The following is a 20,698-nucleotide window of genomic DNA, read 5'->3' on the forward strand; positions in this document are numbered from 1 at the left end:
TGTATATAAATGTATATCTTTCAATACATGTTGCTCTTCTCCTAGTGTTGAGGTTCTTAGGGTGGAGTCCAGAGACTCTCAGAATGGAAGGAAAATCAGTGAACTTGGACAGGGAAAAAATTGTCATTTTTATTTTTCCAGTTTCCAAGTAAAATTTAGCATTTCCTTCAATTTTGAATGAGGGTAGCAAAACAGTCCTGATAGTATCTATGATTTTTGTCACTAATAGAACAGATATTCTCATAGTATAATATAGTTGTTGCAGATATCTTTAAACTGTCATTTATGATTTGAAATTACCATTGTTAATAGGCCTGGTTCTAGATCTTACTATTTAATGTGTTAATTAAAAGGCACATATATTACTACACAGCAAATTTCTTTAACATTTTAATAACATACCAGTTTACTCTACAATACTACATATTTTGCTTTGTACTTTTAAAAACATTATTGTGAAGACTGCCAAAGAGGCCCAGGATGCATATGCGCCCACACACAAATAAAATCCCTCTGCTAGAATATCCCAGTAAAATTTTTATATTTTTTCATAGGTGTTTCAAGGGAAATTAGATATATTAGATATACATTAAGTTACTAATAGTTGTTAAATTGTATTCAGCTGATGTTTACTGTTAAAATTGTCCACATACTATAATTTATGTATAATATTTATGTAAAAGTAGTAACCCCATAATACAGTAGTCAGAAGTTTTTATTTGTCAGACACCTAAGATTAAACAAAAAGACATAGGATTCATTTTAATTCATGAAAAGAGTTCTTGTGAAAAGTAATTTTGAAAGAATTAAAAATTATTGTCTTTTAAATCTCAGGCTGAGTATGCATTATTGTATTTCAGGAGTACCCAGACTTCTAAGTCCCTAAGAAATAAATAGTTCATAACAAATTAAAGGTGAAATAAAAATGTATTTACATTTTGGAATCTCATTTGAATTAGGTTCATTGTCATTTTAAAAACAAACTACCAACTTTCCATTTCAGAAGGAACTTTTACTTTGAAATATTTTGAGCTTATATTAAATGAGTTTTCATTCTCTCTGGTCTGAATATCCTCTGTGAAAAGAAGAAGTTTAGAAATTTTAATAGGCACAGGAAGTAAGTTTTAAAACTTGACATTTTCTTAAACAGTCTATCTGATGGGTAGCCTCCACACAGATACTTAAATTAAGATTGTATTTGAAATCTGTACTTTATTAAAAAACAGACCTAATATTGATTTCTCACTCTGTTCCCTTTACCACCTCAACAAAAAAAAAAAAAAAAAAAAATAAGAGTCCTTACTAGTATATTTGAGTGAAAGTATAACAGTTGTTGCTTAGTTTCAAGTCTTTACTGGTTGTTTGAGATAACGTTTCAGGAAGAATTTAAGGACTTGGTGAGTATTTCAACTATTAATAAGTTGATAGTGTATTGTGAATGACAACTCATTGGCATAGTCTTTTTTTTTTAACTTTATGATATTGGTTTAAAATGTTACTGTCTTCCAATTCTGTCCTGCCAAGTGTATGAGACATGATTTGTTGTTTTTTCTTTTCATAAATTTATTTATTTTATTTTTGGCTGCGTTGGGTCTTCGTTGTTGCATGCAGGCTTTCTCTAGTTGCGGCAAGCAGGGGCTGCTCTTCATTGTGGTGTACAGGCTTCTCATTGCAGTGGCTTCTCTTGTTGCAGAGCACTTGCTCTAGGCACATGGACTTAAGTAGTTGTGGCGCACAGGCTCAGTAGTTGTGGCTCGCGGGCTCTAGAGTGCATGCTCCGTAATTGTGGTGCACAGGCTGAGTTGCTCCGTGGCGTGTGGGATCTTCCCTGACCAGGGCTCGAACCCGTGTTCCCTGCATTGGCAGGCGGATTCTTAACCACTGTGCCACCAGGGAAGCCCCATGATTTGTTTTTAAAGGCAACATTTTCTTAAAATTAAAGACATATACTGAGAATGATTTTTAACATCTTATAAACTTGTTTAATGTAGTTGATTAATAAAGTACTACTTGCAAATCATAGACGTAGGCTGTTCTTTATTTTTTCCCAGTGATCTCTCTGCCTGTTACGGTGTGTTGGCATATCCCTTCAGTCTCTTCCATATTCTTGGTCTGGCAGGGAGGGGTGTGTGTCAGAATTGCAAATGCAAAATACTTTAAGGATTTTGTGAAGCCACATTCCAAGAGTTGAAGTGTAGAGTCTAAAACTGTGAGAGAACACCTTGACTTTTATAAGCAGTCTTACTTGTGAAGGATATATTTAAAGAGTTAGAAATGTTTTTCTTTTTAATTTCATATGTGTATTTTGCAAATTAAAATTCTTTACGTAGAACATACTACTTGGTGGTGATAATGTGAGGCAACTAGACCACATTAATTAACCTGTTGTCATAAATCAGCATTTTTATGTGTTGGCATTGCTTCACGTGAAATAGGTGCTTCATCAGGAACAGATAGTAAGTACGTCTTAAGACATATGCTACAATATCCTAATGGGCTCAGAAATTATACTCTTAATTATTAAAGTGTTTTCTAATGACTAACTTTGTTATTACAAGAATTATTTTGTATATCTAAAGGTTCAGTAGATGCCAAGTTCAGAGTTGTAAGATTTCTACATCAGTTGGCCAGTTGAATACATCAGTGGGGTGCATACATCAATGAAAATGATAGAATATTAGTACATATATCTCTAAATTTTTTTTAAATTATGCACCCTATCAGTAAACAATTTTGAGCATCCCATCTATGTGTGCAGTTTTTTTAATTAATAAACTATACATTTTTATATAATCACAAGCTGATATCTCAGTGTATAGTATACAATTATGGTGACTTCATATAGCCTCAATAATTTTAAATATTTTGGATAACTTGTCAGATTTAATTACATTGTGTTTTTTTTACCCTGAAATGAAGAAAAAGAATTAGCTCTGCCATTGTCATTTTTACTTGTATCTCTGTCTTTGATATTAACATCAAACTCTGATTCTTGCAGAAATCTTTTTAAGCAACATGTCTATTTGTGTAAGACTGTTTAGTTTAAAACTATATACTATTTGAAAATTGGCTTTACTGAACTTACTTAAACTCATGTGTATTGAAAAGCAAACGAGTAAGAACACTGCTGTCAATTGTCAGCACTGTGAGACACCTGCTCTCCCTCTCGAGCTGGCCTATACCATTCCTGATACTTAGCCATCTGCTTTTGAACTGTAAATATAATCCCAACAGGAATTCTTATACATTTCGGGGAAGAGTATAAATTGGCATGACAACTTCAGAGAAAGGTAATACTTATGAAGTTGAAAGTGTGCATTGTTTAACCCAGCAGTTCCACTTCTTTGTGTCTATCCTGGAGAAACTATTATGTGTGTATAGGACGTGCAAGGATATTTGTTTAAGCATTATTCATGATAACTAGAAAAAAAAGCAGAAACTGTTTTTGTATTTTTCAGTAGGAGAATAGATCAACTGTGGTTTTATTTGTATAATGGGACATTTTATAGCAGTAAAAAGTGAATGAACTAGGTGTTTACTTTTAACATATATCTCAAGATATATACCATGTAATCCCATCTGTTTAAATGTATTAAACATAAATAGTAATGTATATTGTTTGAATACATGAATATGTTCTAAAAGATTCAAAATATACATAGGAATCATATACCAGTTTTATGATAGTGGTTACCTTATGGTCTGGGGTGAGATGTGAACTGTATCTTTACTGTTTAAATTTCTCAGAGAGAGAAGGAAAGGGGAGAGTGTTCAATCTGAAGCAAATATGGGAAAACATCCTCACTTGTGGGTATATGAATCATACTATTGGTTCTGTAGATATCCATGCTTTTGAATATTTTTTTTCATTATTTCACATGACTGGAATGGTAGTAAGCTTTTTAAGTCTTATTTATTGGATTTTTGTCTTCTTGTTTCTCATTTGTTCTCTGTACTTCCATGAATGGTCTAGAAGTTGAATTGACTGTGTGTCAGTAAATGAGGATTTTTATATGGAGCTATTTTCTTTGTTTTACAGGAAAAACGTCAGAGAGGGGCTCATTTTCCCTGTACAGCAGAGATACTGGATTACCAGGCTGTCAAGTAAGTTAATAAATAACAAAAGCAATGAGATAATTTTTTAACACATAGATAAAGACTTTAACAGAGGAGGTAGAAATTTATCCAATTTATTTAATCATTATTTGTGCATTTAATTTGTGACTAAATGTGGTGGGTTTTTAGTAATTAAACATATTTTCTTTTTTTCTGCTCCTCTGCTTAAAATGGTTTCCCTTCCACAGTTCACCAGATTGTCTTTCTCTATCATCAAAGAATTTCATAACTCACCTCTATTTTAACTGGAGGCAAAGTAGCAGTTAGCTTCCTACCCTCTTCCAAAATGCTTATTTCTGAAAATGATGTTTATTTCCTCATGAAAAGAACAGTGTTGCTGATAGAGTACAAGAAGAACATAAAATTGCTTTGTGTAGCTTGACCATCCTATGTTAAACTTACTAACGTTGGAAGTACTTTCATTTCAACCTGTTACCAAACTCAGGTTCTGGCTGCTTGCTGCTTGAAAATCAGTACCTGAGGGGCAGGTGTTGGTAGAAAGGAAGATTGCTTTTAATCAGACAGCTGGCAGTCTGAGGAGAAGGCAGACTTGTGTCCCCCCAAAACCAACTCCGAAGATTCTGTTCAGCCAAGACAGTTTTTAAAGGGGAAAAAAGAGGAAGTAATCTCAGTTAATCATTGAGATAAGGGATCAGAGTCATTGCTATCCCCCACTGCATGTAGTCTTGTTGACTTCTTGTGATCTTTCTTTAGATGCTATCTTGTTCACAAGTTTGTTCACACAGTTTGTTTTTTCATGAGATTACTAAAGGGGAAACTAGGGGAGAGGTCTGTCATCTGTTAATTACTTATTCTTCATTTCTTCTTCTTTGATCTATGGGAAGAGCCAACAGGTTAGGCAAGGTACTGTGTCATCAAAAGATCTGAAAACTGCTTGGGCCAGAGATGACCAGACCATGGCGAGTGCCTGGTTTAAGGGTAGTTATAATATAGCTTTGCTAAAGTGACAAGACACAAGGGGTTTCCTGTTGAGGGTGGTTTCTTGCAAAGTGCTGCTTGGAAATCTACATACAATTTTTTGAGCTTCTTACAGTCTCTTTGACTTGGAATCTTTCTTTCAGCTCTTGCATATTCCTTAGCATGTTGCATTTGTACTAATGGCCATTTTCTCTGCTTCTTTGCCCACATCTTTACACTGAGAATCTTAAACACTCAGTTTGCCAGATTCCCATCAGTGTCAAGCCAAAAAGCATACAAAGGAAAGGCAGAATATATTAAATTAGTTTTCTGCTGTAGGCATGCCTTTCATGAGACCCACCCTAATTTTAGACATAGGCACTTAACTGTTATACTAACAATATTACTTCATTTAATACCTATCCCATAATTATGCCTTTCAGAATCAGAATACCTAGGTTCAAATCCCATCTCTGCAAGTTACTGACCTGTGGTTCTAAGACAAGTCATTTAACCTTAAATCTCATCTGTGTATTGACTTCTTCATTTGAAAAATAGAATTAGCAATTTTTTCCCACATACTTTATAAGTCTCTGAAGGCTAAACTGCATGTACTTGAAAGGGAAAGTATTTTACAAAATGAATGCATATTTTAAAATGTTTCGATTCATATAACCCACCAAAAAAAGCTATTCTAAGTCCTTAATATTATTTTTAAAAAACCAAAAAGATTGAGAACCACTGGTCTAATGTTAACACTACTGCTAAACTTGAGGAAAAGAAACTATTGTAAGGTCTTTGAAATTACAGCTGAAGCTGTTAAATTATTGTTAATGCTTATATTAATTAATGAGTTTTCACTTAACATTTTTTATACTCCCTTGGCAAAGGTGTTGCTATTTAGTTAGAATCAGTGATAAGCTCCATTTATGTAATCCTCCAGTTTTGGAAAGATGAATCTTAACAGTTTTTACCAGTGATTAACATGTGTTTATACCAGATTTAATTCTCATATCAAAACATTTATTCAAACCTAGATGCATAGCACTCTAATAATAATTGTTATCATTTACTGAGCACTAACTAAGCCAGGCATTGAATACACATTTAATCTGCCCCCCGTCCTTTTTTTTTGGCCATACCCACAGCCCATGGGATCTTAGTTCCCCGACCAGGGATTGAACCCAGGCCCTCCGCAGTGAAAGCCTGGAATCCTAACCAGTAGGCCACCAGGGAACTCCCACATTTACTCCTTTTAACAGCACCCATTTTGCAGGTTAGAAAATGAGTGTTCTCCAGAGGTAACAGTAATTTGCTCAATGCCATACATCTAGCAAGTGGTAAACCTTCTAAACTCATGCTTGATGTTTTTAGCCTTGATGTAATTATACTGCAGGTAAGAATCCCTTACCTCCCTCTCATTTTAATTTGTTCGGTCATGGAGGGGCCTGAGAATTTCTATTTTTAACAAGTACCCCAGGTGATTTTAATCCACATCGACTGGGAATTATGCTTTGAGAGACCCAGTTCCTCTGTATACTCCAAATACAAGCACATATGGAGTATTAAAAAAGAAGAAACTGTAAGATTGCTTTTTAATAATTTTTATCACATGTTCGAGAGATCAGGCAGGCCTAAGGAAAAGAGAACAAGGTTACGGGAATGTATGAAATATAAAATAACAATATTCCTGTATACAAGAAGATTTATAGGTATTCAAGTCAGGGAAAGATTTGTTTTTGAAGAATTCATGGAAGCAGTGCATGAGCCCCAAAGAGAAAGCCCAAAATTCAGCACAGATGAGAGAAGATTATACTACAACAAGGATAAATAACATCAATGAAGACCAGAGGGCTCTTAAAATAAGTGAAAGTATTCCTTACTGTGAAAGGAGCAATGGCTTTGCTATTTATTACTGTTACTTAGCTCTGGCTATGCTGTAGTTGCCAGGAGAAGTTATGATGGTTCACACCAGCTGATTTGAGGCCTAAGTAGTAAACCCAGGAAATTCAAGAGTTTAAAAAGATGTATCACTCGCATTCAAAGAAAAACCTGTATTCCAAACTGTATTTATTATAATGGGTCAGAGGAGAAAAGAATATACCAAAACAATTAATAATTGGCTGCCATTTTATCTTACCTATTCACAAGCAACATAATAATCTTAACCACACAATGATAGTAGAAGAAAATATAAATAGTGATTACAAGATTATATCCAAACACCACTTTGAAATCGTTTTTCTTCAACAGAATCCCCCAAGGAACATTTAACCCTGCTATTAATGTACATAAAATGCTGCTGACATACTGCAAAATTCAGGCTAATTTAATAATGCCTGATGGGCCTTACTTCATGTTAAGATGATGTAATAATATGTTGCTAAATGAGTCTCCTCATATTACCTTCACGGCAGTGGCATAACTGATGAGCCATTAAAAGGAAACTGGTGTAGCAGTGTTACTGGAAACATTGATAGATCATTCTGCAATTGAATTTTTTTTGGTTCAACACAGAGCATAGAAGCCAGCATCTTTATTAACAATAGGTATGGGGGGAGGGATAAATTGGGAGGTTGGGATTGACATATACACATTACTATATATAAAATAGATAACTAATAAGGACCTACTGTATAGCACAGGGGACTCTACTCAGTACTCTAATGCCCTATATGGGAAAAGAATCTAAAAATAAGTGAGTATATGTATATGTATAACTGATTCACTTTGCTGTACAGCAGAAACTAATACCATACTGTAAATCAACTATACTCCAATAAAAATTCTAAAAAAATAAGAATAATATTAACTGTCCAAAAAATAACCCCAATAGGTATAATACTTTAATAACTGTCACTATGAAGTAAAAAATCCTTTTATGATTATGACAGTTTGTCATTGCTGCCTCTTCAACAAGTGTTTATTCAAATTTGTGTAAGTTTTCCTCAAAGTGTTCAGCCTAGAAGAGGCAGGGTCTTGTTTTTTCCCCAAGGGACTTAATTTTCATCAGAGTTAAGATATTATACCCTTGAAAAAAATAACAGTTAACTTTAAAAACTCAGTTAACTGTTACTTAGAAATTTACCCATGCCATTTGCTTCTTTAACATCCTTTTTCCATTACAGTCAATCTCATTATATACAAACATTTGATAATGATAAAAGTCAATACATAAGGAAGATAAAACAATGATAAATGTGTATACACCTAATAACAGAGCTTCAAAATAAATGAAACAAAAATCGGTATAATTAAAGAGAGAGATAAATTCGCAGTCACATTTGAAGATCTGAATACCTCTCTTAGCAGTTGACAGAATAACTAGACAAAAATTTAGTAAAGACATAGAACTAAATGAACCATATAAACTACCATGACCTAACTGATACTTACAACATTCTGTTCCCAACAACTGAAGATATAAATCCCTCTCAAGGGTACATGTTACACTCAACAGGATTGAACAATGTGCTCATCTTTAAATCAGTGTCAATAAACTGAAGAGGTTTAAAATCATACAAAGTATTTTTTCTGACCACAAATGAATTAAATTAGAAGTCAGTGAGCTACCTAGAAAAACACCAAATATTTGGAAATGAAAGAGCTGTTTCATTTAGACATGGACATATCTAAATAACCCATGGTTTTGAAAAGAAATCAGAAGGGAATTTAGAAAATATTTCTAACTAAATTATAATGAAATATGATATAGCAAAATTTGTTGGTGCAATTAAAGCAGTGCCTTGGAGAAAATGTGTAGCTCTAAATGCTTGTATTAAAAAAGAAGATCTACAGTACATGACCTGAGGTTCTGCCCTATGAAGCTAGAAAAAGAAGCACAAAATAAGTGGAAGGGAGAAAGCAGTACAAATAAGAGCAGGAATCAGTGTAATATTACACAAATAATAGAAAAAGCTAACAAAGCCAGAATTTGATTATTTGAAAAGACCCATAAAATGAAAAAGTCCTAGCTAGACTAATTAAAACAAAGGGGGAGAGAGAAGGAGGGGAAAGAACACTAATTACCAGTATCTGAAATGGAAGAGAGGTTATCACTGTAAATCATATATACATTAAAAGAATAATAAGGAAGTATTGGGAATAACTTAATAAATTTGACAACTTTGGTGAAATAGGCAAATTTCTTGAATATTACTTACCAAAAGGGGACAAGATGAAACAGAGTTTGAATAGCTCTATATCTATTAATACAAGTAAATTCATTTCAAAAGCTTTTTTTTTTTTTTTTTTTTTGCGGTACGTGGGCCTCTCACTGCTGTGGCCTCTTCCATTGCGGAGCACAGGCTCCGGACGCGCAAGCTCAGCGGCCATGGCTCACGGGCCCAGCTGCTCTGCGGCATGTGGGATCCTCCCGGACCGGGGCACGAACCCGTGTCCTCTGCATCGGCAGGCGGACTCTCAACCACTGCGCCACCAGGGAAGCCCTCATTTCAAAAGCTTTTTCACAAAGAAAGCTTGACTGTCATATGGTTTCATTGGTGAATTCTTTTAAATGCTTATGCGGAAAAATAATACCAATCTTACACAAACTATTTTAGAAAATGGAGGAGGAGGGAACACTTTGCAGCTCATTTTACAAGGTGAGCAACACCCTGATCCTCAAAATGCACGTGTGGTATGTACCAGAAGTGAAAGTTTGGCTTAATTGTTGAAAATCAGCCAGTGTAGTTCAACACATTAACAGACTTAAGAAGAAAAACATTTCCAAAGATGTAGAAAAAGTATTCAACAAAATCAAATATCCATGATAAAACCTCTCAACAGGGGCTTCCCTGGTGGCGCAGTGGTTGAGAGTCCGCCTGCCGATGCAGGGGACACGGGTTCGTGCCCCGGTCCGGGAAGATCCCACATGCCGCAGAGCGGCTGGGCCCGTGAGCCATGGCCGCTGAGCCTGCGTGTCCGGAGACTGTGCTCCGCAACGGGAGAGGCCACAACAGTGAGAGGCCCGCGTACCGCAAAAAAAAAAAAACCTCTCAACAAACTCAGCATAGAAAGCAGCTTCCTCAGTTTGATAAAAAGACTTGCATGAAAGATCTATAGCTTTTAAGTGTAATTGCATGCTTCAAGGTGAAAGACTAAATGTTTTCCCTCTAATATTAGGAACAAGGTAAGAATTTCCACTCTCATTACCTGAATTTTTTGTCCTAGCCAGTGTAATAAGGCAAGAGGAAAAAAGGCATAAAATAGGAAAGGAATAAATTCAGCTGAATTGGCAGATGATATGTCTGTGTACATGAGAAGTCCTAAGGAATCATCAAGAACACTTCTAGAACTAATAAGTACTTTTAGGTATGTCACAGGTTACATAGACAATCTCAAAAAGTCAATTATATTTCTATATACGAGCAGTGAACAATTAGAAATTGAAATTATCAAAACAGTATTGTTTAAAATGGGACCTAATCAAGCTTACAAGCTTTTGCACAGCAGAAGAAACCATAAAAAAAGAAAATACAACCTACAGAATGGGAGAAAATATTTGCAAATGATGAGACAGACAAGGGCTTAATCTCCAAAATATACAAACAGCTCATACAATTCAGCAAAAAAAAAAACAACCCAATCGAAAAATGGGCAGAAGACCTTAACAGACATTTCTCCAAAGAAGACATAGAGATGGCCAGTAGGCACATGAAAAGATGCTCAATATCACTAATTATTAGAGAAATGCAAATCAAAACTACAATGAGGTACCACCTCACACTGGTCAGAATGGCCATCATTTAAAAATCCACAGGGGCTTCCCTGGTGGTCCAGTGGGTAAGACTCTGCACTCCCAATGCAGGGGGCCTGGGTTCGATCCCCAGGTGAGCAGCTACATCCCACATGCATGCTGCAACTAAGAGTTCTCATGCTGCAACTAAGAGTTCTCATGCCGCAACTAAGAGTCCACATGCTGCAACTGCATGCTGCAACAAAGATCCTGTGTGCTGCAACTAAGACCCAGTGGAGCCTAAATGAATAAATAAATATTTTTAAAGTCTGCGAATAACAAATGCTGGAGAGGGTGTGGAGAAAAGGGAACCCTCCTATACTGTTGGTGGGAATGTAAGTTGGTACAGCCACTATGGAAAACAGTATGGAGGTTCCTCAGAAAACTAAAAATAGAATTACCATACGATTCAGCAGCCCTACTCCTGGGCATATACCTGGACCAAACTATAATTCAAAAAGATACATGCACCCTCAGTGTTCATAGCAGTACTATTCACAATTGCCAAAACATGGAAACAACCTAAATGTCCATCAACAGATGAGTGGATAAAGAAGATGTGGTACATATATACAATAGAATACTACTCAGCCATAAAAAAAAAAACAAAATAATGCCATTGCAGCAGCACGGATGCAACTAGAGATTATCACACTAAGTGAAGTAAGTCAGAAAGAGAAAGACAAATACCATATGATACCATGTATATGTAGAATCTAAAATATGTAACAAATGAACCTATCTACAAAACAGAAACAGACTCACAGACATAGAGAACAGACTTGTGGTTGCCAAGGGAAGGGAGAGGGATGGATTGGGGTTTTGGGGTTGGTAGATGCGAACTACTACATTTAGAATGGATAAACAACAAGGTCCTAATATATAGCACAGGGAACTGTATTCAGTATCCTGTGATAAACCATAATGGAAAATAATTTAAAAAAAGAATGTATATATGTATAACTGAGTCACTTTGCTGTGCATCAGAGATTGGCACAATACTGTAAATCAACTGTACTTACATTTTTTAAAAACCGTATTGTTTATAGTCACATCAAAAATTATAAAATACAGAGGGATAAATTTAACAAAAGATGATGACTGCAACAATGAAAACTATAAAATATTGCTGATAGAAATCAAAGATCTAAATAAATAGAGACATGTACCATGTTCATGAATTGGAAGACTCAATATCATTTAGATGTTAGTTCCACTGGGCTGTAGATTTAATGCAATCTCAGTCAGAATTCCAGGAGGCTCTTTATAAAACATTGACAAGATTATTTAAAAGTTGATCTGAAAAGGCAGAGAATTAAGAAGAACCAGAAGAATCTTCAAAAAGAAAGGAAGAAGGACTTTACCTGACTTAAAGACTTTCTGTAAAGCAATACTAATCAAGACAGAGTAGTTTTCATATAAAGACTGACAAATAGATCATGGAACAGGAAAGAGTCCAGAAAGGGATCCATCCCTATATGGGAAATGGTGTTTGATAAGAGCACTCCAGCAATTCAGTAAGAAAAGAAACATCCCTTTTTAATATATGGTGCTGGAACAACTCTAAAACAATATTTTAAAAAAAAAGAACTTCAACTCTTAACTTATATCATAGACAAACATAAGTTTGAGATAGATCATGGACTTAAATATGAGCTAAAATAATAAAACTGCTAGGGAAAAAATAGATTAATATCTTTACCACTTCAAGATAAACAAAAATTTTTTACGGAAGATATAGAAAGCATAGAACATGGAAGAAAAATTGATGAATTGAACTTAATAAAAATTTAAAGCTTGCATTCATCCCAGAACACCATCAAGAAAAGGAAAAGAGAAGCCACAGAATGGGAGAAGGTATTAGCAACACATATATTTGACAGAGGACTTAGGTGTAGACTATATAATGATCCCTGACAACTCAGTAATAAGAAAGAAGCAATCCAATTTTTTTACAACAGACACTTCACAGAAGACAATATACAAACGGGCAGTCAGCACGTTAAAAAATGCTCCACATTGTTAGCTATCAGGTACATGAAAATTAAAACCACAATGACCTAACAGTACACACCTACCAGAATAGCTAAAAATTTGTTTTATTTTTTTTTAATTCAAGTAGAGTTGATTTACCATGTTGTGGTAATCTCTGTACAGCACAGTGACTCAGTTATACACATAGAGACATTCCTTTTTTTTTTTTTTTTTTTTGCGGTACGCGGGCCTCTCACTGTTGTGGCCTCTCCCGTCGTGGAGCACAGGCTCTGGACACGCAGGCTCAGCGGCCATGGCTCACAGGCCTAGTCGCTCCGTGGCATGTGGGATCTTCCCGAACCAGGGCACGAACCCGTGTCCCCTGCATCGGAAGGCGGACTCTCAACCACTGCACCACCAGGGAAGCCCGAGACATTCTTTTTTTGTATTCTTTGCCATTATGGTTTATCACACGATACTGAATATAGTTCCCTGTGCTATACATTAGGACCTTGTTGTTCAAAATAGCTAAAATTTTTTGAAAGCTAAAGTTAAAATTGCCAGTTGGAATGTAAAATGGTACAGTGACTTTGGAAAACTGTTTGGCAATTTCTTATAAAGTTAAATATGCATCTACTCCATGACTCCACAGGTTTACTTGTAGGTGTTTATCCAAGAAAAATGAAAACATTGTTCACCAAAAGCTTTCATCGAAAATGTTCATAGCATCTTTATTCATTATAGCCTAAAACTGGAACCATCCCAGATACTCATCAGCAGGAGAGTGGATAAATGACCTGTGTTATGTTCATACATTGAATGCTATTCAACAATAAAATGGAATGATCTAATGATCTCAGTAATGTTGTGCTGAGTGGAAGAGGCCAAATCTCAAAACTACGGTATGACTCCATTTATATGAACAGCTATAATAGGCAGAACTCTCCTGTGTTGATAAAAATCTCCTGTGTTGATAAAAATCAAATCAGTGGTTGCCACTGGGAGAAGTGTTCTACTGTGAAGGTAACTTATTTCTGAGATGACAGAAATGTCTTGTGTCTTAATATGCATTCATCAAAACTGATTAAGTGATACACTTAAGATCTGAACATTTTATTGTATGTAAAGAACAGCTTAGGGGCTTCCCTGGTGGCGCAGTGGTTGGGGGTCCGCCTGCCAATGCAGGGGACGCAGGTTCATGTCCCGGTCCAGGAGGATCCCACGTGCCGCGGAGCGGCTGGGCCCGTGAGCCATGGCCGCTGGGCCTGCGCATCCGGAGCCTGTGCTCCGCAACGGGAGAGGCCACGGCAGTGGGAGGCCAGCATACCGCAAAAACAAAACAAAACAAAACAAAACAAAAAACAGCTTAGTTTTTTAAAAAATTAAATGAAAAGAAATGTCATTTATAGTAGCATCTAAGAAACTTGATTTAAATACTTACGAGTAAATGTTAGAAGACATGCAAGACCACTGAAAACTGCTAAGCAAACAGTTTGCTTGGAGAAATTTTAAAAGACCTCAGCAAATGCAAAGATATACCATGTTCATGAACAGTAAGACAATATTCTTAAAATATCAGTTCTTCCCAAATTGATCTGTAGCTTAAATGCAATTCCAATTATAACCCTACCAAGATTCTTTGTGTTTGTATAGGAATTTACAAGCTAATTTTAAAATTTCTTTAGAAAAACAAATGACCTGGAATACCAAAGCAGTCTTGAGAAGTGAAGAGCAAAGTTGGAGAATTTATGCTACCTGACTCTAACATAAGACATAGTATAAAGCTGTTGTAATTAAACAGCATGGTACTGGTGTGATTGAGAAATATGACACTGGTATGGAATAGAGCCCAGAAGTACACCCACATTTATGCAGTTCATTTGATTTTCAACAGTGTTTCTCAAAGTATTCCAATGGGAAAAGGAAAGATTCTTAATAAAAAGTGCAGTAACAAATGGATATTCATATGGAAAATTATGAATGTTAGTCCTTCTCTTACACTGAAAGCAGAAGTTATTTAACATGGATCCTAGACCTAAATGTAAAAGCTAAAACCACAAAGCTTTAAGAAGAAAACATAGGAGAGTCTCCCTTCAATTAGGGGGTAAGCAAAGCTTTCTTACACAGAATACAGAAAGAAAACAACTGCAAAAGAAAAGAATGATAAATTAGACTTAATCAAAATTAGACTTCAGGGGGCTTCCCTGGTGGCACAGTGGTTGGGGGTCCGCCTGCTGATGCAGGGGATGTGGGTTCGTGCCCCGGTCCGGGAGGATCCCACGTGCTGCGGAGTGGCTGGGCCCATGGGCCATGGCCACTGGGCCTGTGCGTCTGGAGCCTGTGCTCCTCAGCGGGAGGGGCCACAGCGGTGAGAGGCCCGTGTACCACAAAAAAAAAAAAAAATTAGACTTCTGCTTATTAAAAAGCATAGGTTGGGTTTCCCTGGTGGTGCAGTGGTTGAGAGTCCGCCTGCCGATGCAGGGGACGTGGGTTCGTGCCCTGGTCCAGGAAGATCCCACATGCTGTGGAGTGGCTGGGCCCGTGAGCCATGGCCGCTGAGTCTACACGTCTGGAGCCTGTGCTCTGCAATGGGAGAGGCCACAACAGTGAGAGGCCCACGTACCACACACACACAAAAAAGAAGCATAGGTTAAAATAAAAGAGTAGACAAGCCACAATCTGGGAGTCAATATTTGCAAAACATACATCTGACAGAGTACTAGTATCCAGGATATAAAAAGGACTCCTACAAATCTGTAAGGCTACCCAAGGCTTCTCCAGTTTTCCTTTTTGTGACAAGGTTAAGTGCAGTTGATGAACAAGTTTCCAGTCCCTTCTAGACTTGTAATTCTATGATAATTTCAAGAATAGGATCATTTCTAGTTGGCAACATGACTACAAGCTGTTACATAAAAGATATCCATGGTGTAGCTACTTCTCTTTCTTTTTCCTTCTTTCTTCCTCCCCACCCCCGACCCACCCAGTAATACTTTTCCCTTAAGGAGGACAGGTTTCCTTAGCCAGTGACAACTAACAATTTTAGAGGTTGAACAGTTACTTGATGGGGTAATTTCTGACAGCATACTTAGAGAAAATCCTAAAGGATGAGACCAGTGGAATAATTATCTAGCCTGAGATATCCATAAGTATATAAAAAAGTCTTAATTCTGTAGAGGAGGAAAGTTTTCTTCAACCCTCTTAGGGTTCCTGGTTGGATCTGAAAAGCAAACTGATGAAGACAGATTAACAGAGAAAAGCTTACATATTCATTTAATATAAGTTTTGCATGACACAGAAGTCTTCATCAGGAAATGAAGACCAAAAGAAACAGACCTATATACTTTCGTGCTAAGTTTGATGAAGAGTAGGCATTATGGATGAATATGATATAGATTAAGAAGTATGAGGTAATTATAAACTGGGGGAAACTTAGTAAGGCCTGTTTGTTAGGATTCTTCTTGACATCCCTTTTTCTTTGGACCTAAGGATGCTCCTTTTTTCTGTGCATAGGGAAGGCACATCTCACATGAGGATAGCCTGTTTCAAGGAAGAAGGGCTGGGGTGGGGGTGGAGGGCGTCAGAGTGACCTTCCTGGTTCTGTCAGTTTCCCAAACTCCTCAGCTTAAAGTATTCAGTATGCCAAGATACCATATTTTGGGGAGTTGTATCCTGAACTCCCATATTCATTTACTCTTAAAATTAAGTTTTTAAGTTTTTAAGATGGAATTTTTAATGCATTTTAAATTATTTCAATATTCCCAATTGTTTAATCTCTAGATATAGTTTGGTTTGATGTAGTTCTTTTACAAATTTCTATAAATTTATTTTTTTTAATTTATTTTATTTTTTAATTTTTAAATTTTCTTTTATTTTTTTATACAGCAGGTTCTTATTAGTCATCAGTTTTTTACACATCAGTGTATACATGTCAATCCCAATCGCCCAATTCATCACACCACCACCACCACCACCCACCGCTTTCCCCCCTTGGTGTCCATATGTTTGTTCTCTACATCTGTGTCTCAGTTTCTGCCCTGAAAACCAGTTCATCTGTACCATTTTTCTAGGTTTCACATATATGTGTTAATATATGATATTTGTTTTTCTCTTTCTGACTTCCTTCACTCTGTGTGACAGTCTCTAAATCCACCTATGTCTCATCAAATGACCCAATTTCATTCCTTTTTACGGCTGAGTAATATTCCATTGTATATATGTACCACTTCTTCTTCATCCATTCATCTGTCAGTGGGCATTTAGGTTGCTTTCATGACCTGGCTATTGTAAATAGTGCTGCAGTGAACATTGGGGTGCATGTGTCTTTTTGAATTATGGTTTTCTCTGGGTATATGCCCAGTAGTGGGATTGCTGGATTATATGGTAATTCTATTTTTAGTCTTTTAAGGAACCTCCATACTGTTCTCCATAGTGGCTATATCAATTTACATTCCCACCAACAGTGCAAGAGGGTTCCCTTTGCTCCACACCCTCTCCAGCATTTGTTGTTTGTAGATTTTCTGATGATGCCCATTCTAACTGGTGTGAGGTGATACCTCATTATAGTTTGGGGTTGCATTTCTCTAATATTAGTGATGTTGAGCAGCTTTTCATGTGCCTCTTGGCCATCTGTATGTCTTCTTTGGAGAAATGTCTATTTAGGTCGTCTGCCCATTTTGGATAGGGTTGTTTGTTTTTTTAATATTGAGCTGCATGAGCTGTTTATATATTTTGGAGATTAATCCTTTGTCCATTGATTCGTTTGCAAATATTTTCTCCCATTCTGAGGGTTGTCTTTTCGTCTTGTTCATGGTTTCCTTTGCTGTGAAAAAGCTTTGAAGTTTCATTAGGTCCCATTTGTTTATTTTTGGTTTTATTTCCATTACTCTAGGAGGTGGATCAAAAAAGATCTTGCTGTGATTTATGTCAAAGAGTGTTCTTCCTATGTTTTCCTCTAAGAGTTTTATAGTGTCCGGTCTTACATTTAGGCCACTAATCCATTTTGAGTTTATTTTTGTGTATGGTGTTAGGGAGTGTTCTAATTTCATTCTTTTACATGTAGCTGTCCAGTTTTCCCAGCACCACTTATTGAAGAGACTGTCTTTTCTCCATTGTATATCCTTGCCTCCTTTGTCATGGATTAGTTGAGTCTAGGTGCATGTGTTTATCTCTGGGCTTTCTATCTTGTTCCGTTGACCTATGTTTCTGTGTTTGTGCCAGCACCATATTTTCTTGCTTACTGTAGCTTTGTAGTATAGTCTGAAGTCAGGAAGTCTGATTCCTCCAGCTCCGTTTTTTTCCCTCAAGACTCCTTTGGCTATTTGGGGTCTTTTGTGTCTCCATACAAATTTTAAGATTTTTTGTTCTAGTTCCATAAAAAATGCCATTGGTAATTTGATAGGGATTGCATTGAATCTGTAGATTGCTTTGGGTAGTATAGTCATTTTCACAATATTGATTCTTGCAATCCAAGAACATGGTATATCTCTCCATCTGTTGGTATCATCTTTAATTTCTTTCATCAGTGTCTTATAGTTTTCTGCATACAGGTCTTTTGTCTCCTTAGGGAGGTTTATTCCTAGGTATTTTGTTCTTTTCGTTGCAATGGTAAATGGGAGTGTTTCCTTAATTTCTCTTTCAGATTTTTCATCATTAGTGTATAGGAATGCAAGAGATTTCTGTGCATTAATTTTATATCCTGCAACTTTACCAAATTCATTGATTATCTCTAGTAGTTTTCTGGTGGCATCTTTAGGATTCTCTATGTATAGCTTCATGTCTTCTGCAAACAGTGACAGTTTTACTTCTTCTTTTCCAATTTGTATTCCTTTTATTTCTTTTTCTTCTCTGATTGCCATGGCTAGGACTTCCAAAACTATGTTGAATAGTAGTGGTGAGAGTGGACATCCTTGTCTTGTTCCTGATCTTAGAGGAAATGCTTTCAGTTTTTCACCATTGAGAATGATGTTTGCTGTGGGTTTGTCATATATGGCCTTTATTATATTGAGGTAGGTTCACTCTATGCCCACTTTCTGGAGAGTTTTTATCATATATGGGTGTTGAATTTTGTCAAAAGCTTTCTCTGCATCTGTTGAGATGATCATATGGTTTTTATTCTTCAATTTGTTAATATGGTGTATCACATTGATTGATTTGTGTATATTGAAGAATCCTTGCATCCCTGGGATAAATCCCACTTATTCATGGTGTATGATCCTTTTAATGTGTTGTTGGATTCTGTTTGCTAGTATTTTGTTGAGGATTTTTGCATCTATATTCATCAATGATATTGGTCTCTAATTTTCTTTTTTTGTAGTATCTTTGTCTGGTTTTGGTATTACGGTGATGGTGGCCTCATAGAATGAATTTGGCAGTGTTCCTTCCTCCGCAATTTTTTGGAAGAGTTTGAGAAGGATGGGTGTTAGCTCTTCTCTAAAACTGATAGAATTCACCTGTGAAGCCATCTGGTCCTGGACTTTTGTTTGTTAGAAGATTTTTAATCACAGGTTCAACTTCATTACTTGTGATTGGTCTGTTCATATTTTCTATTTCTTCCTGGTTCAGTCTTGGAAAGTTATACCTTTCTAAGAATTTGTCCATTTCTTCCAGGTTGTCCATTTTATTGGCATAGAGTTGCTTGTAGTAGTCTCTTAGGATGCTTTGTATTTCTGCAGTGTCTGTTGTAACTTCTTTTTCATTTCTAATTTTATTGATTTGAGTCCTCTCCCTCTTTTTCTCAAGGAGTCTGGCTGATGATTTATCAATTTTGTTTATCTTCTCAAAGAACCAGCTTCCAGTTTTATTGATCTTTGCTATTGTGTTCTTTGTTTCTATTTCATTTATTTCTGCTCTGATCTTTATGATTTCTTTCCTTCTTCTAACTTTGGGTTTTGTTTGTTCTTCTTTCTGTAGTTCCTTTAGGTGTAAGGTTAGATGGTTTATTTGAGAATTTTCTTGTTCCTTGAGGTAGGCTTGTATAGCTATAAACTTCCCTCTTAGAACTGCTTTTGCTGCATCCCATAGGTTTTGGATTGTTGTGTTTACATTGTCATTTGTCTCTAGGTATTTTTTGATTTCCTCTTTGGTTTCTTCAATGATCTCTTGGTTATTTAGTAATGTATTGTTTAGCCTCCATGTGTTTGTGTTTTTTACGTTTTTTTCCCTGTAATTCATTTCTAATCCCATAGCGTTGTGGTCAGAAAAGATGCTTGATATGATTTCAATTTTGTTAAATTTACTGAGGCTTGATTTGTGACCCAATATGTGATCCACCCTGGAGAATGTTCAGTGCGCACTTGAGAAGAAAGTGTAATCTGCTGGTTTTGGGTGGAATGTCCTATAAATATCAATTAAATCTATCTGGTCTATTGTGTCATTTAAAACTTGTTTCCTTATTTATGTTCATTTTGGATGACCTGTACATTGGTGTAAGTGCGGTGTTAAAGTCCCCCACTTATTGTGCTACTGTCGATTTCCCCTTTTATAGCTGTTAGCAGTTGCCTTATGTGTTGAGGTGCTCCTATGTTGGGTGCATATATATTTATAATTGTTATATCTTCTTCTTGGATTGATGCCTTGATCATTGCGTAGTGTCCTACCTTGTCTCTTGTAACATTCTTTATTTTAAAGGCTATTTTATCTGATATGAGTATTGCTACTCCAGCTTTCTTTTGATTTCCATTTGCATGGAATATCTTTTTCCATCCTGTCACTCTCAATCTGTATGTGTCCCTAGGTCTAAAGTGGGTCTCTTGTAGACAGCATATAGATGGGTCTTGTTTTTGTATCAATTCAGCGAGCCTGTGTCTTTTGGTTGGAGCATTTAATCCATTCACGTTTACGGTAATTATCCATATGTATGTTCCTATGACCCATTTTCTTAATTGTTTTGGGTTTGTTTTTGTAGGTCCTTTTCTTCTCTTGTGTTTCCCACTTAGAGAAGTTCCTTTAGCATTT

At 36.2% G+C, this 20,698-nt stretch overlaps 1 protein-coding gene across 3 annotated transcripts in view; it reads left to right on the plus strand.

Moving 5' to 3' along the window:
* TCF12 (transcription factor 12) overlaps positions 1 to 20,698 on the plus strand; it is a gene marked incomplete at both ends in the record, with an annotated part of 385,872 nt that overhangs the window by 260,648 nt on the left and 104,526 nt on the right. For 2 of the 3 annotated variants that reach the window (XM_079701344.1, XM_079701345.1), the window contains one exon: positions 4,040 to 4,104. In XM_079701344.1, the coding sequence (XP_079557470.1) occupies positions 4,040 to 4,104 (65 nt within the window). Of the gene's footprint in view, positions 1 to 4,039; positions 4,105 to 4,961; positions 5,037 to 20,698 lie in introns of all 3 variants that reach the window. The other variant, XM_079701343.1, reaches the window with a different exon arrangement.

This window comes from Hyperoodon ampullatus, assembly GCF_949752795.1.
Source record: "Hyperoodon ampullatus genome assembly, chromosome: 3".
Taxonomy (NCBI): Eukaryota; Metazoa; Chordata; class Mammalia; order Artiodactyla; family Ziphiidae; genus Hyperoodon; species Hyperoodon ampullatus.